The 14,627-nt window shown below is 41.5% G+C and overlaps 1 protein-coding gene across 4 annotated transcripts in view; it reads left to right on the top strand.

Annotated features, from left to right (window-relative positions):
• Positions 1 to 494: 494 nt before the first annotated feature.
• Positions 495 to 14,627, top strand: part of CERT1 (ceramide transporter 1) — a 50,221-nt gene continuing 36,088 nt past the window's right edge. For all 4 annotated transcript variants that reach the window (XM_083577389.1, XM_083577388.1, XM_083577391.1 and 1 more), the window contains exons 1-2: positions 495 to 630; positions 8,683 to 8,817. In XM_083577389.1, coding sequence (XP_083433515.1) covers positions 535 to 630; positions 8,683 to 8,817 — 231 coding nt within the window. In that variant the 5' untranslated portion in view covers positions 495 to 534. The remainder of the gene's footprint in view (positions 631 to 8,682; positions 8,818 to 14,627) is intronic.

Below are 14,627 nucleotides of genomic sequence, written 5' to 3' on the forward strand. Positions count from 1 at the left end.
ATCGACCCCGCCCCGTTTCCCAGAGGGCAGCGCGCCGCCACAAACCAACCCCCTCAGCGGACTACACCTCCCAGCATGCCGTTGACCCAAAAGCCAGGGCGGGTAGGGCTTGGAGAATTATAGTGGCTGAGAGCGAGTTTCTCGAGTAAGATGGCGGCGGGAGCGGTGGCGGCGGCAGCAGCAGCAGCAGCAGCAGCAGCGTCGCTTTGAGGAAAGAGGAGAGAGAGAGAGAGAGAGAGAGAGAGAGAGAGAGAGAGAGAGGCGAGCGCTCGCTCCGCGGCGTGGCTGCCTCAGATGGTCGGCACTATTATCTACCAGCGTGCGCTGAGCGGGGTTGGGGGTTAAGTCGGGCGCTGCGGTCCCGGCGGTGGCCAGAAGGGGACAAGCAGAAGGGCTGGGGCGGCGTCGGCGACAGCAGCGGCAGGAGCAACAGCGGAGCCTCGCGGAGAGAGGCGCCAGGCAGGTAGAGCGAGCTCCCGCGGCGGCCTCGTCGCTTCGCTGCCCGCTGAAAACGGCTGTGAGGGAGGCGCCTCCATGTCGGACAACCAAAGCTGGAATTCCTCGGGCTCCGAAGAGGATCCCGAGACCGAATCCGGGCCGCCTGTTGAGCTCTGCGGAGTCCTCAGCAAGGTAAGGAGGTTCCTTCCTCTCGCCGCCACGGAGCGGTCGTGCTAGGCTTGGCTTTTCACCTGAGCTCCTGAGCCTCCCCCCCCCCCCTTCGTCTCCTTCGTGGTCGACGGGGGACATGCGGGGGGCGCCCCCTGCCGTAGGGGAGCCTGGCGCCGAGTCCCCCCTCTCCCCGCAATAACTGGCCACCTCGCCTGGTAGGGTGGCGGCCTAGGAGCCTCCTGCCCTCTTCCCCAGCTTAGAGGGAGGTCTCCGCACATCTCCTTCCCCGCCTCCCACTGGGTGTTGTGGCTTCTGTTTTTGTTATTATTCCGGTTTGGTGGTGGTGTGTTAAAAAAAAGGCTTTACCTCCGCAGTCTTGGAAACCTTTTATCCGGGTTGGGGGGCGGATTGCTTAGTTTCAGAGAGAAGCCTTCGCCCTTTCTAGGTGGAAAATGTCTGTGAATGTCACTTTCTCTATTCCCCAGGAGCCCACCCGCCACTGCCACCTTTCCTTGATGATCAAAGTATGAGTCTTGGTTTGAGGAAGGGTGACTTGGTAAAATATTATTCGTGCTCATTGGAGTGGGACTTTTATTATTTAATTTCTGTGTGTGTGTGTGCATGTGATGCAGCGGAGAAGGAAAAAAGATCAATCTGTTCCATCAGGTTCTTCTCAAGAGCCTGGTAATCCTGACTAGATTTCACTTGTAGCCACAGCTTGGCTGAGTAATGCTGCCGAGGCAGCCTGTATGGGGAATCGCTCAGGGCGCTTCCACTCGTTGATTCTGCACGACTGGAAAAGCTAACTTCTTGGGCCTGCGAATCGAAACCTTACACGGTTTTCTCCCTCTGTTAAAAAAACGAAGGAAACAAAATCATGTGATATGCATGAACACATAACGCACAATTGTACCATAGAGAAGAGTGGTGTGACCTTTGCTCTAAACAGTGCAGTAAAATAGACTGACTGGAGGGACAGTATAGGGAGAAAGTACAGGAGAAAGCAGCTGTATACACAACTGGAGGACTTGTAAGGCTTCAGTCCCTGTATTATTTCTAATTTTTAGCGTGAATCCTTTGCAGTTTTGCTATTTAGAAACTTGCAAAGGAGTCATTATTCAGACAGAAAGCTAAGTTTTTAAGCAAGACATCAAGTTTTAGCATTATGATTAAGTCCTTCAGAAACTAAATGGTAATTTTGCTTTTTGAAGCAGTTTCACTTGCACTATGTTTCTGACCCTGTTTTGTGTACTGAAGCAAGCAGTGAAAGCACAAGCTGTGAGATGCTCAAGTTGGAAAACGTTATTGCTGAAAAAGCTTTTGCAGTCCAGTTAGTTTTCACGTATTTATAGGGAAACTAAACATAAATTCCCAAGTATTGTCATTTCTGAATTAGAAGGTAGATAAAGGTAGAGGGTAAAGGGACCCCTGACCATTAGGTCCATTCGTGACCGACTCAGGGGTTGCGGCGCTCATCTCGCTTTATTGGCCAAGGGAGCCGGCGTACAGCTTCCGGGTCATGTGGCCAGCATGACTAAGCCGCTTCTGGCGAACCAGAGCAGCGCACAGAAATGCCGTTTACCTTCCCGCCGGAGCGGTACCTATTTATCTACTTGCACTTTGGCGTGCTTTCGAACTGCTAGGTTGGCAAGAGCAGGGACCGAGCAACAGGAGCTCACACCGTCGTGGGGATTCGAACCGCCGACCTTCTGATTGGCAAGTCCTAGGCTCTGTGGTTTAACCCACAGCGCCACCCGCGTCCCGGTAGAAGGCAGATAAAGTGCTGCAAATGGGGACTCTGGATCAGGTAACAAGAATATGACACATGGCATGCTGTCCAGATCTCAGAGATTGGAAACTCATGCAGCCCTTTAGCCCAGTATGACTTTAGATGATAGTTAGCTGCCAGAAGGCATTTAGGCATCTTTGTTACAGCAAAGATATGAAGCAATTCTCTGCCATTTTTCAGTAGGAATGGAGACTCCTGGGGTTGAGTCTAGTGCAGCTTTCTTCAAAACTGGCTATTCCTGCTGGCTTTAGCTAAATGGCCTGATTTTTGCTCTAAAGCATAAGCACAGAATGCTCACCTGCACTCATCTTTGAACAGAATTGTAATGCTCACAACCAGTGTGGATTTAGACTGTTGCCAGGTGCAGGTACTGACGGTTGTGTACAGTATGTAATGTGGCAATTATTCAACATCCTTGACAACTTTCTTTTCTTGTCAACTGTTTAGTTTTAGTTTTTGTTTTAAACTCAATCTGCAACTTAATGCAACTTTTATTATTAGCCAATGTACAATTTATACCAACATTATTTCAGTTCCTTGTCATCATGTGACTTCCAAATGTTAAATCTCAAGGTTGAAATGTATGTTGCTTTTACAGGCTGCCCACCCCTGATGTTAGCCAGGATGCCTTTCCTGTTCTCATCGATACAGGAATAAATGAAAGGAAATCTAAATTGCAAAATGTCTCTAACCTGTTGCATATTAAAAAGCTGAGCTACATTATTGCATAGTTTTTAGAACTTTCTTTGTGATTTGTGTCTTCATTAATTAAATGAAATAAATTGAAATTAGTAGATTTTCAAGGATTTAAAAAGCAATAATACAGTCTTCTGCTAAATATAAGGTACAGGAACAAAAAAAACACCATTTGTTTTCTTATAGAATGCCCACTTGAATGGCAACTTATGCAAGTGCTTATTATGCATGCACATATATTATCGCTGTAGAATTCTATACAAAGAATAATTTTCTGTATGTTAGCTTGTCAAACTGCTAAGCTTGCTTCTATCTTTAGTACAATCTTTTTCTTTTTATACAATTCTAATTTAAGACTTTCTATATATTTTAACTTATAGAATGAAACTCATTGTTGTGGAATGGCTTTTGATCTAAGAGATGTCCATTAACATAAGGGAATGGGAGATTGTTTTTGCCAATCCCCTCCTCCTGCTGCAGCCCCTGAACCTCGCAAAAATGAGTTCCAGAAGTTTGGAGGACCCTTCAGAAGAATGTGGAGGATGACATGAAAAATTCAGGGGACTGCAGCTGGAAGAACTTGCAAAAATTTATTTCACTCTTGATCAAATGCCACTTTACAAGGTTATTGTCCATTGCATATATATTTTAAGATATGGATTATATTATTAAGATACAAGTAGCATTAAAAGTGAAATCCTCAGTTCAGTAATTCTACTGAACATTAATTAAAACTAGATTGATGATCCATTGAGGAAGGGTTAACCAGTGACTGTTCTATTATGATCTTACTTATCAGTGGTGGAAACTTTATTGCTATTTAAGTTACTTTTATTTAATATTTTAATATTATGTTTACTTAGTTACCTGAAGTAACTTGAAGTAACTAATTCTCTTTGGGTTAGTCCTAGAATTTTGTTACAAGTTAAGAATAATTTGAAGAGTTCCAGCTCAGTTGGTAGAGCATGAGAGACTTAATCTCATGGTCATGGGTTCAAGTCCCAAGGGCAAAAGATTCCTGCATTGCAGGGGTTTGGACTAGGTGACCCTCGTGGGCCTTCCAACTCAACAATTCTGTGATTCTAACCAGGGCATCTTTACATTTTGATGAATTTAATCTGGGACAGTGGTATGGATTTTCTGGAAAAGTTTGAGTGGAAATATTGTTTACCCTATATCAGCTTGTTAGCATGCTAATTTAGCATGCTTAGATTGTATAGTTGGTTCGGTGTCTAGGGGATAGTAGTCTGAAAAGGTTAGTTGCAACTTTGAAATTGCCTGTTTTGATACTGTATCCATTCATGATGTTGCAAATAAAATTTAGGTAACAATGTACTTTTAAAACAAAATTAACTGCAGAAAAGGGTGATACCAAACAGTAGGCATACTACAAGTAGACCTACTGAAAATGAATGAAAACATTTATCTCAGTTAGTCAACTCTGACTTGAATGCCACCAATTGTAGTGGCAAATCTGCTGTCTCACTCACATCATTACTATCTGCAAACATCTGTCTATATAAAAAGTGTAATTCATGTTACGCTGCAGTAAATTCACTGATCAATTACTGTATTTTTCCATGTATAAGACTAGGTTTTTTCCCTAAAAAAAATGTCAAAAATTAGGGAACATGTTTTACACGGATACATCTCCCCCTACTTTCTCAAATCTGAATCCCCTGAATTCCGTCTTATAGACGGAAAAATACGGTAAATAACTTTTCATCTTAGTTTCAAGACTCCTCATACTGGTAGGGAATGAGTTCATTTATTTGGGAAAGAGTAAGTTATTTTCTCTTCACTTTTGCCATGCAAATGTGTAGGATGATATCTGGTCATACTTGGAATAGACGCATCAAAATCAATGGACTTGGGTAATTTAAATTGATTGGTTTCAATGAGTCTATTCATGAGTATGACTAACACTGGCTATTACCTATAATCTTGGGTCCATCACATGACCTGTGAAAATTGTGGTGATGATGTCTGTTTTCAGCAGTAAGTAGCCATGGTTAATTAGAAAATCTCCAAAATTCCTAAATTGACTCTTAAGCTGACACCACCTTCCTCTGTAACGACTGTACACCCACATAATCTATTCCAGATGATTGGGAGAGGAAATTTATTCCACCATCAGTGTCCATTCTGCCAGTAGATGAATACCATTGAATTTTATTCATAATAAATTGGTGACTTATTAGGGCTATCTCAGATGTCACAAAGTAATGAAAAATCAAAACTCTCCTCAATACTTTGTGACACTTTAGATGATTCTAATAATTGCATTGGCCCACTGATAGGGGTTCCTTGCAAATATGCCTAAATCTTGGTTGTTCTTTGTACCTGTTCTTGCTTGACTGCAGATGGCAAGAATTGAACTCTGTATTCCAAGAACTGCACTATGGCTTTGTCTATTCATGTTGTTTTCTATGCTGTGATGAATAGTTCTGTTTGCCTTTTGAGCAGTGAAATGTGTGGAACTGATTATTGTATTATTGGAAATAAATCCTGGTGGCTTTTCTCAATTATAATGTTTACTTAAGTTAAAAGAAATGAAAACTTTTTTTAAACTAAGAAATGAATACTTTTTTATTTTGAGTGTATGTATAAAACTTTGTGTTTGTTTCTAATGATTAATGTATTGTACTTGCCAATTTGAATTGTTTAAAAATGCAACTATACAGGCACAAAGGCATGCTTCTGTAATTACCATTTTCATTCACTATGACAATCCTATGAGGACACAATGGCCTGGTTCAGAAATCATGGTAAGACAAACTATGACTTAACCAGGATTGTGTGGGATTCCAAAGAGAAACTTGTGGTCACATTGCTCCTTTCCTGGCTTTATTCCAATGCTAGGTCAAGGTTTTACTTCAAAATGATTTCTGAAACTACGCCTTTTTATAAAACAAAAGAAGAACCCTTGTTAGCTGGAAAAACTCAAGGCATTGAGTGTTGCCCAGGCCCTTAAAACTGACTGCTAGTGGTCCCTAAGAATTCTGACAGTACCCCATACCTAAATAGGACTGCCTATTGTTGATCTAAAATATTTTCCTCAGCTTGCTGTCAATTAACTTGAACTCAATTAACTTGCAGTCCTCTGGTACTTAAGTTGAATTAGCTGTTGAATTCTCAGAGTTCTGCTGTCTCATTTGGGTGTCTGCTTAGAATGCACAAAACTGGTTGCTTACTTCAGTTCAGTCTCTTTGGTTCAAAAATTGAAGTGCTAACCCATGAAGCTTATATGTGACTATTTGTGCTTGATTATTCTTCATTAATTTAACATAAAGGTTGGAGTTCATTGTTTGACCTCTGAAAAGGACCTCTAAGGTTCAGTGTTGAACCAGTGAAATAGTTTATAGAACTTTATATTTATTTTGGCAGGCATTAATCTGGTTAGTTTTTATGTACATTTTATCTACTGCTGTGTTTATGTTTTAGTATTCAATTGGCTTTTAACATTATGTTTCTTAAATTGTGCTTAGTTTAATTGTTAGCTGCCTTTGGCATCTGTTGGACAGAAAAGCAGATTGTTTAAATAAAATATTTCATATAGAACTAAACCTAGGGATATCAAGCACATAGAAACGAATTGGCAGTTTTAAAAGCCAGGAAGATTTTTGGTCAGCTTTTCCCCATACCCCACTACTGTATGCCAGGTATTTTAGAACTCAAGCAGCTAGTATCTGTAGATTCCTATTTTGATACAAGTATTATCTGCAGCAAAATGTTGCAGTATACTCAGCTCCTGTTCTTTTTAGTCTTCTTTAGGCAGGGTTCAGAAGGATGGGAAAGAATGAACCCTCTTTCTTTCTAATCCATCTTTGAGGCAGTATCTACTCTACAGTACTAAAGAATTGGGTGGCAGGTAGTAGAAAAAGATAAATAAAAGCATTTATTTCATTCCATTTATGAATTGCTTCCTGTGAAACAGCTCAAAGCAATCTAACATTAAAAAACACAGGCATTTTTTAGCTATTAAGCTTGGATGAGAATTCTGGAGAGTAGTAAATGGAAAAATCAACTTTATTCATTTTCTTTTCACCTCAAACATCACTGTGTAGTCTAGGGAATAAAGGGCTTTTTATTTTTTTGAAGAACACATCACAACACCTGCTTCCAGAATGCTTTTTCTAAGCTGATAGGTGTTTGAGCTGGCTAATTACCTCCCCACCCCCATTGTAAATACACCCTATGCCAAACTAGCACCTCAACAGCATTCTGTCTGGAAGCTAACAGATGCTTGTCAGGTTTTGGATGTGGGAAAAAAACTTAACTTACAGATGAATATATTTATATACATGCAGGGAACCACCCAAGAAAAAGTAGGCAGCTCTTGAGGTAGTGCTATTCCACCTCACCTCGTTCCCAGTGGAAGCCAGTGCTGGCAGTTTTACCAGCAATATCCCTTTCCTAAGTCATTTCAGGAAACCATTAGTACTCATCATTCTGTGGGCCATACTCAGATTTGGTGCTCTACCCTTGCAGAGGTTACAGATCGCCTGAAGCTAAAATCTGATAAAGTCTGATGAAGTTAGTGAATCCTTCTGTACTTATGATTGATTGTATGAATCTGTTTTCATAGATGTTAATGAAGTATTACCAGTAGTATTTATTTTAGGAACCCAAAATCCATTGCACAATGCTGACGGGGTGTTAATGCCAAATATTAAATGTATATTCAAATGTCATTTTTTATACTTTTGTTTATTGTGGAGCTTTGTATTTATTAAATGTTCCTTTCAAGCACATGGAGATCACATAGTGATCTACTCATTGAGCTTTCTGCCCAGGTGAAACACGATAGCTCTTCTGAATAAACTATGTGCATCAGTGTACATTTTAGTTATATGTACTGTTTTATTGTGCTACTCTCATTTCACAGTGATGACTGTTTTGACAAAGAGATGAGAGAGGAAGGAGTCTAATATATGTGTGGAAAAAAATAGTTAAGTCTAGGCTAGCGGACATAAACATTTAAAATCTGTGTCCAGTTTTTGTATCTGAGCCTGCAACATATTTATTCAGAACAGTTTCTTCATGATGAGGACTGTAGACTAGCCTTAAAAGGCAGCCCAGATTTACAGGAATACAAACCATATATAGAGTTTATAGTTGGTGATAAGACATAACCACCTAATGTTTATTGTGAATTGTGGCAGATCTGCTGCTTCCGAAATGGTATTGTTATGATTGTCCTTACTACATCTGATCTTGTTTATTTTGAACACTTATTTTCTAAGGAATTGGCATTTCATTTTCAGATTGTCTGCATCAGAACCATTTTTTACTCTGTGTTGTAACTTTTGATTAAAGCCCTATACATTAGCATATAAATTGTAACAGTTCGTTTATTTTAATGGGGGAAATTTTTAAAACAAGATTTGGAAAAACTATGGGTGGTGTTTGATGTTAGTCATACTTAGAGTATGTATAGCTATTGAAGTAAATGAATTTAAGTAACTTTGATTTCGCTGGGTCTATTTTCTGAGTATGACTTGGTTGGGTTTCACTCGTAAGAAAATTATGCACAAATGTTATGGAGCTTTGTTTGATTAAAAAATGTATGTGTTTGTTTTCTTTAGTGGACCAACTACATCCATGGGTGGCAGGACCGGTGGGTGGTCTTGAAGAACAATACTCTAAGTTACTACAAGTCTGAAGATGAAACTGAGTATGGCTGCAGAGGCTCAATCTGTTTGAGTAAGGCTGTCATTACAGTAAGTGTTGTTTTAAAGTTTCTTTGTGCCCATGCTTTATGTACATTTCCAGACAATAATAAATACAAGCGAATATGGTAAAAAAAATTAATTTTTAGTGTAATCTTCTGTCAGAGCAATATGGTTTAGAAATACTTGCATAAGAGCTGTCAATATTTTTTAGTTAGCTATAGGAAGAATAGAAAATCTTTGCAAGATTTTTTTTTACAGTATAAAATTCTGAGATGCACAGCAATCAAGCGTGTGCCTTGGATTCAGGTGAATCCCAATTCTAAGTGGGGTGCCTCATAGGGTTTTTGGGATCTGTTAGAATTGAAATGGGAAGTATATGAGGAAGCAAGAGACAAAAGCAGGGACACTGAAGCACTTTACGGTGCCTCAGCAATCCAGACATCAGAACAATTTCTGCTTACCTGTATCTGTCAAAAATTAAAGTAGCATCTTTAAGCTTACCATACAAGGAATAATACTGGGGTGGGTTGATGAAGAAGAGAGAGCAGACACCACTGACAGTTCAAGCTTACAATCAGTGGGAATGATATTACCCCCAAAATAAATCCATTTTAGTTATTTGTGACTCCCAAATCAAATTTAAATATGCCTAGCACAAAAGCCCCTGGACCTATTTGCCTATTATTTGGCAAGCTTTATCCATTCTGGCGGGGCTAGTATGCTTTCAGAATTCATCCACTTATCTTGGAGGGGGAAATGCTAAACTACACACACACACACACACACACACACTTCCAATAGTGAAGGGTGTGAAGGACAAAGTAGACCTGGTTGGACTGCAAAGTGAGTTAGGCAATAAAGTGCCTTGGACGCTAATGTACTGTTTTCTAGAGCACCAGATTATGGTCTGAACTGAATCTTGTGACCAGTGTACACACCTAAGAGCAATATTGCAATAATTCTGAAACCATCTTAAGACCAGCATATCAAGTGACCACATGATTGTTTCCTGATTTATCAGCAGATCTGCATGGAAGCACCCATGCTCTAGCAGCTCTCGTGCTCTTGGTATTAATGTATGATTCAGGCTTCAGGTGGCTTCATCACATGTTTCTTAAAGTGTATCATGGGGCTAAAAAAAAAAAGCCTTGTCCAGGCCAGACTCAAGAGACCGGAATTGCATGTGTAAGAACCACACGTACAGCTGGAGCTTGTTTGTTTTTTAGTGCAGTGTTTCTGCTGCCAAGGAGACAAGCCACTTTTGAAACAGCAGCTTGTCTCTTTTAAAAGTGGGAAAGATATGTTTTCTAAGAAGATTTTGCCATTCATTAATTTGTAAATATTTGTGTTAACAAAAACACTTTAAAATGTCTTGTTGCCCAATTTATTGGGGTTTTCTTTTACATCAGGGGTGGGGAACATTTTTAAAATATATAGACCTTACTGTGACCAGCCTAAATTGGCAGGTGGGTGGCCATGAAACAACATAATTATGATTTCACATGTTTGACAGATGTGCAATGTCTCAAAATTGGTTAGTATTGAACCGTAGTCACTTGATGATATAACGGTGTTTGCTGTTGTGGTTTCATTAAGTACACACTACCAAATTTTATGATTTTGCAAAAACAGTCATGGAGTTTGCGTCCTAAAATATATTCGGTAGGTAGTGTAAAGTTGCAGCAACAGCTACCTGTAGCATGGCAGTAATTTAAAGCAGTTTTATAGTAACCCTCTTCTTTCCTGAATAATCCCTGGAAACTTGTGAGGGGACAAGAGAACTCTAACATAATTCTGTGCATCCTTAACAGACTAGCACTCCTGATTTTGAGGGAAGGCATGAATGTGACCAAGTTAAAAAGTAGGACTAAAAAGTTTAGTTAATTAATTTTAAACAGGGGTGGGAATCCAACCTTCTGCCCAGTCCTGGCCTGCCAAGGGGTTCAGTTTGGCCTGAAAGGCCATTTTCTCCAAACCATGCCCTTTAGATGATATAACTGATGACTTCAGCTGATGGGCAGGAGGGCAGGGTTCAATCCTGCATTGGTTGTGCACCCTGTTCCCACATATTGTTTAGAACAAAGACCCAATAAAGAGGCTCCTGTCAGTTTATCTCTTTGGTTTCTATGTCTTTGAAAGCAGGCAGATCCTATATTTGATTATATGCACTGCTAGTTAATAATTAGCTTCAGCTGTTCCTCCATTACTACTATAACAACTTTATATGATACCAATCTGTACTGTTCAGATTTGTCATTTAGAATGTTAAGTGAGAAAATTATTGTATTTAGAAAACCGTATTGCTGCAGATTCACTGTCCAGACATGAAGAAAATGTTTTAAGTTAAAATTACATTTTAAAGACCTCAGATTGATATGCTGGAGTTACACCATCCCTCTTCCTGATACTGAAAGAATTTTTTTCACAGATCTTTATCTGCTGTTTATAATAAAATGTAATATTTGTGTCATAAATTGGTTAGTGTTGAGCCATAGTCACATATAGCAGTGTTTGCTGTTGTATTTTCGTTAAGTACACACTACAAAATTTTATGTTTTTGTAATAACATATAATCTGGTAACATTGCAACTACATCTTTTAAAAATCAGAAGCCCCGTGTTGCATCTTCTTAGACTATTACTTAAAAATGCTCCAATCCCTGTAACTTTGAAGCAACTTGTGAAACTACCTTGTGGAACATGCCCTTCACAACAATTGTACACAATTGTGAACAGATGTACGGTTTCTTATTCTCTTTCCTTGACCTGATTGTTTTCTGATTATTTAGAGAAGGCTTGGCAACTATTGTTTAGGAACTGCTGTGGAACCTGAGAGGAAGTTCAGCGGAAGCAGTAAATCTTCTGTATAAACACAGTAGATGTTGCACTGCACATTTATTTACAGCAGAGGCACAGGTTTGCTTCCTTTATAGGCTGGGGAAATAGCTGTGAAGCAATTGCTTTGAAAGTTTTTAAAAGAAAAATGTAATTTATAATTTCAAACTCACCCCCCGCCCCCCCGAAAAAAGAAAAATACCCTTTTAAATTGCATCTGTTCTACTAAGATGTAGATGCCAAATGCAAACCAACTTTGTGTGGCAACTGAATCTCTGAAGATCACCTGTTGGCAGTGATATGCCCTCTAACATTTCAAATGTGAAAATAGGGACCCTCCCGCTCATGAGTGAATGGTACAAAGCAGAGTGTAACAGCCCAATTAAGATTGTCCCCACTTGGCACTAGTAGAGGCGTCTCCACTTGTGAAAGGCAGGACACCTATTTATTACTGATTCCTCCTACTCAGTGCAGCCCCTGAAAAGCTTATCTTGAGTATTGGGAGGATATTGGGCTATACCATAGATTGCTATAGTTTGCAGTGCCTCCAGTTGCCCTGTAAATGAAGATTTGAAGAAGAAAAAAAGTTTATTTAAAAGGGGAGAAGGGTCAGGTGATCCACACCTTGGAGCATGAATCTAGTGCCTCCCCATCCCCCCCAAATAACATTCCTCCCTGTCTGGCTGTTGCATTTACAGACACCTTAGTCAATCTCCCATCCCTTATTTTGTGCAGCAGTTGCCAATCAGGCTGCTGCTTGGTCATGATACTCCAGTCACCTTAACTGAGAGGCACCAAGGAGACTCTCCCTCTCTGTTTCCCTTTCATCTCTGGAAATCTTTCCAGTTGGTTAGGCCTTCATGGTCAAGGCATTCTGATTATAGTAGACAAATCACCTCCATCCTTCCTCCCCACTTTAGAGCCAGGGAGGGGCAGGGATCATTGCACAATTGCCAGGGTGGTTTCCACCCTCTCTGTCATTTCCAGATTGAGTACAAGGCTCACTCTCCGTGGCAAGCAACACTGTGGAAACCTGACTTTGAAACTCCTGATACAAGCATAATGTTACAGCTGCATTTGGCCGTAAAAGCACTGTGGTGTTTTTACAAAAATTTGCTTGGGTTGAGTGAACATGGTTGCTGGGTTGTAAAATAGAAGGGTGAGGGGAGTTGTTGGTCTGTTTGCCGTTGCAATACAGCCAAAAAATGTTTCCCTCCAGTAGTTTTTTTTTATAAAAAAATAACATATTGATAGAAAGCATTGAAAAATAAATCCATGGTTGCAAAATGTTGCCTCGCTGAGTATTTGTTGTTTAATGTTAAAACTGTTTTTTAGTCATGTGTGCAGAGTGAGAATGGGAAGATGTATGGTTCAGTATTTAAGGCTTATTGGAATAAGAAAAATCACATACTTCAAAACAACTATGATAATACTTACCGTATTTTTCGCCCTATAGGACGCACTTTGGGGGGGGGAAATAAACGGGGAAAAATTATTTCCCCCCCCCCCGAGCCCCAAAGAGCAAAGAAGCTGTCCTGGCTTCGTTTTTAGCCTCAGGGCTGTGGGTCCAGGAGCGAAGGCGAGGTTGCGCAACCTCACCATCGCTCCCGGAGCTTGCAGGGTGGGGGGCGGGGGAAGCCCAAGCTTCCCCCATCCCCAGCCCCCAGAACGGGTCCGGGACCGATGGCGAGGTTTTGCACCCTCACCATCGCTCCCGGAGCTTGCTTGCGTCGCTGGGGGCGGGGGAAGCCAGAGCTTCCCCCATCCCCAGCCCCCAGAACAGGCTGTTGCCCGCAAGCCTTGCGCACCCGGGGGGAACTCCCCCCGGGCGCGCAAGGCTTGCGGACACCTGTGCGAAGCACGGGGCGTCCTCCAGAGGGCGCCCCGTGCTTTGAGCTGCAGGCTGCCGCCCGCAAGCCTTGCGAGCCCGCGGGAACTCCCGCCAGGCTCGCAAGGCTTGCGGATAGCTTCCTGAAGCCTGGAGAGGGAGAGGGGTCGGTTCGCACCGACGCCTCTCGCTCTCCAGGCTTCAGCGAAAGCCTGCATTCGCCCCATAGGACACACACACATTTCCCCTTCATTTTTGAAGGGGAAAAAGGGCGTCCTATAGGGCGAAAAATGCGGTAATAATTGTATAATGCCACTGAGTGCTCAAAATGTCTCACATATGTTATGTAGCTGCAGTCCTTACAACAGTGCTGTGAGGCAGTGGTAGGGAAGCTCTGGCCCATGGGCCAATCTTGGTTTGCCGTGGGTTCAAGTTTTGTCCTTGAGGCTGGTTTCTTTTTTTTTAAGCACACCCACTTGTCCATCAGCTGACAGCACTCCAATTAGCCGGGGTGGGAGTTTCAATTCCTCATGGAACTGGCATGTGTAGTCATGGCAGCAGGATTTAATCTCCCGCTCATCAGCTGTTGAGAGGAGACTTAAATTCTGCTCAGTTCGGCAGGATTCAGTACAAGCCCCTTCTTGATGACAGGGGTTAGCATTGAAACCTATACTAAAATGGAGGGGCAACCCTTCGTTTTAGCTAGGTGTTCAGTACACACCGCTTGTCATCAGGAAGGGGTTTGCCTTTAACTGCCTACTTAAATTGAGCTTTCATCTTCTGTTTTAGCAAAGAGCTTTGAAGTGCTGCCATAGTGACCTCAGGTGATTGATAAGTGGATAGCCCTACCCACCTGTCAAATTTTGTCTAAACCTAATAAGAACCTGGTCCATGGAGCCAAATGTTTTCCCACCCCTTCTGTAAGCCAGGTCATATTTAAGTCGTATTGCAGATGGCAGTGTCTGAGGTTGGGGGTGGGGGAGCTTTAGTAAGGTTCACCTAGAAGTTCATGGTAGAGACAAGATTTGAACCAGGTACCTTCTGATGCAAAGTTCAGTCTTTTGACCATTCCATGATACAAAGAAGACAGTCTATGTCTTCTTTGTCTGCACCAGGACTTTACAGCCAATCGCTTCCTGCCCATACATCTCACAAAAGCTGCCCTTACAACTTAGGGGACCCTCCAGAGCAATATT

This window comes from Podarcis filfolensis (assembly GCF_964270895.1).
Source record: "Podarcis filfolensis genome assembly, chromosome: 11".
Taxonomy (NCBI): domain Eukaryota; kingdom Metazoa; phylum Chordata; class Lepidosauria; order Squamata; family Lacertidae; genus Podarcis; species Podarcis filfolensis.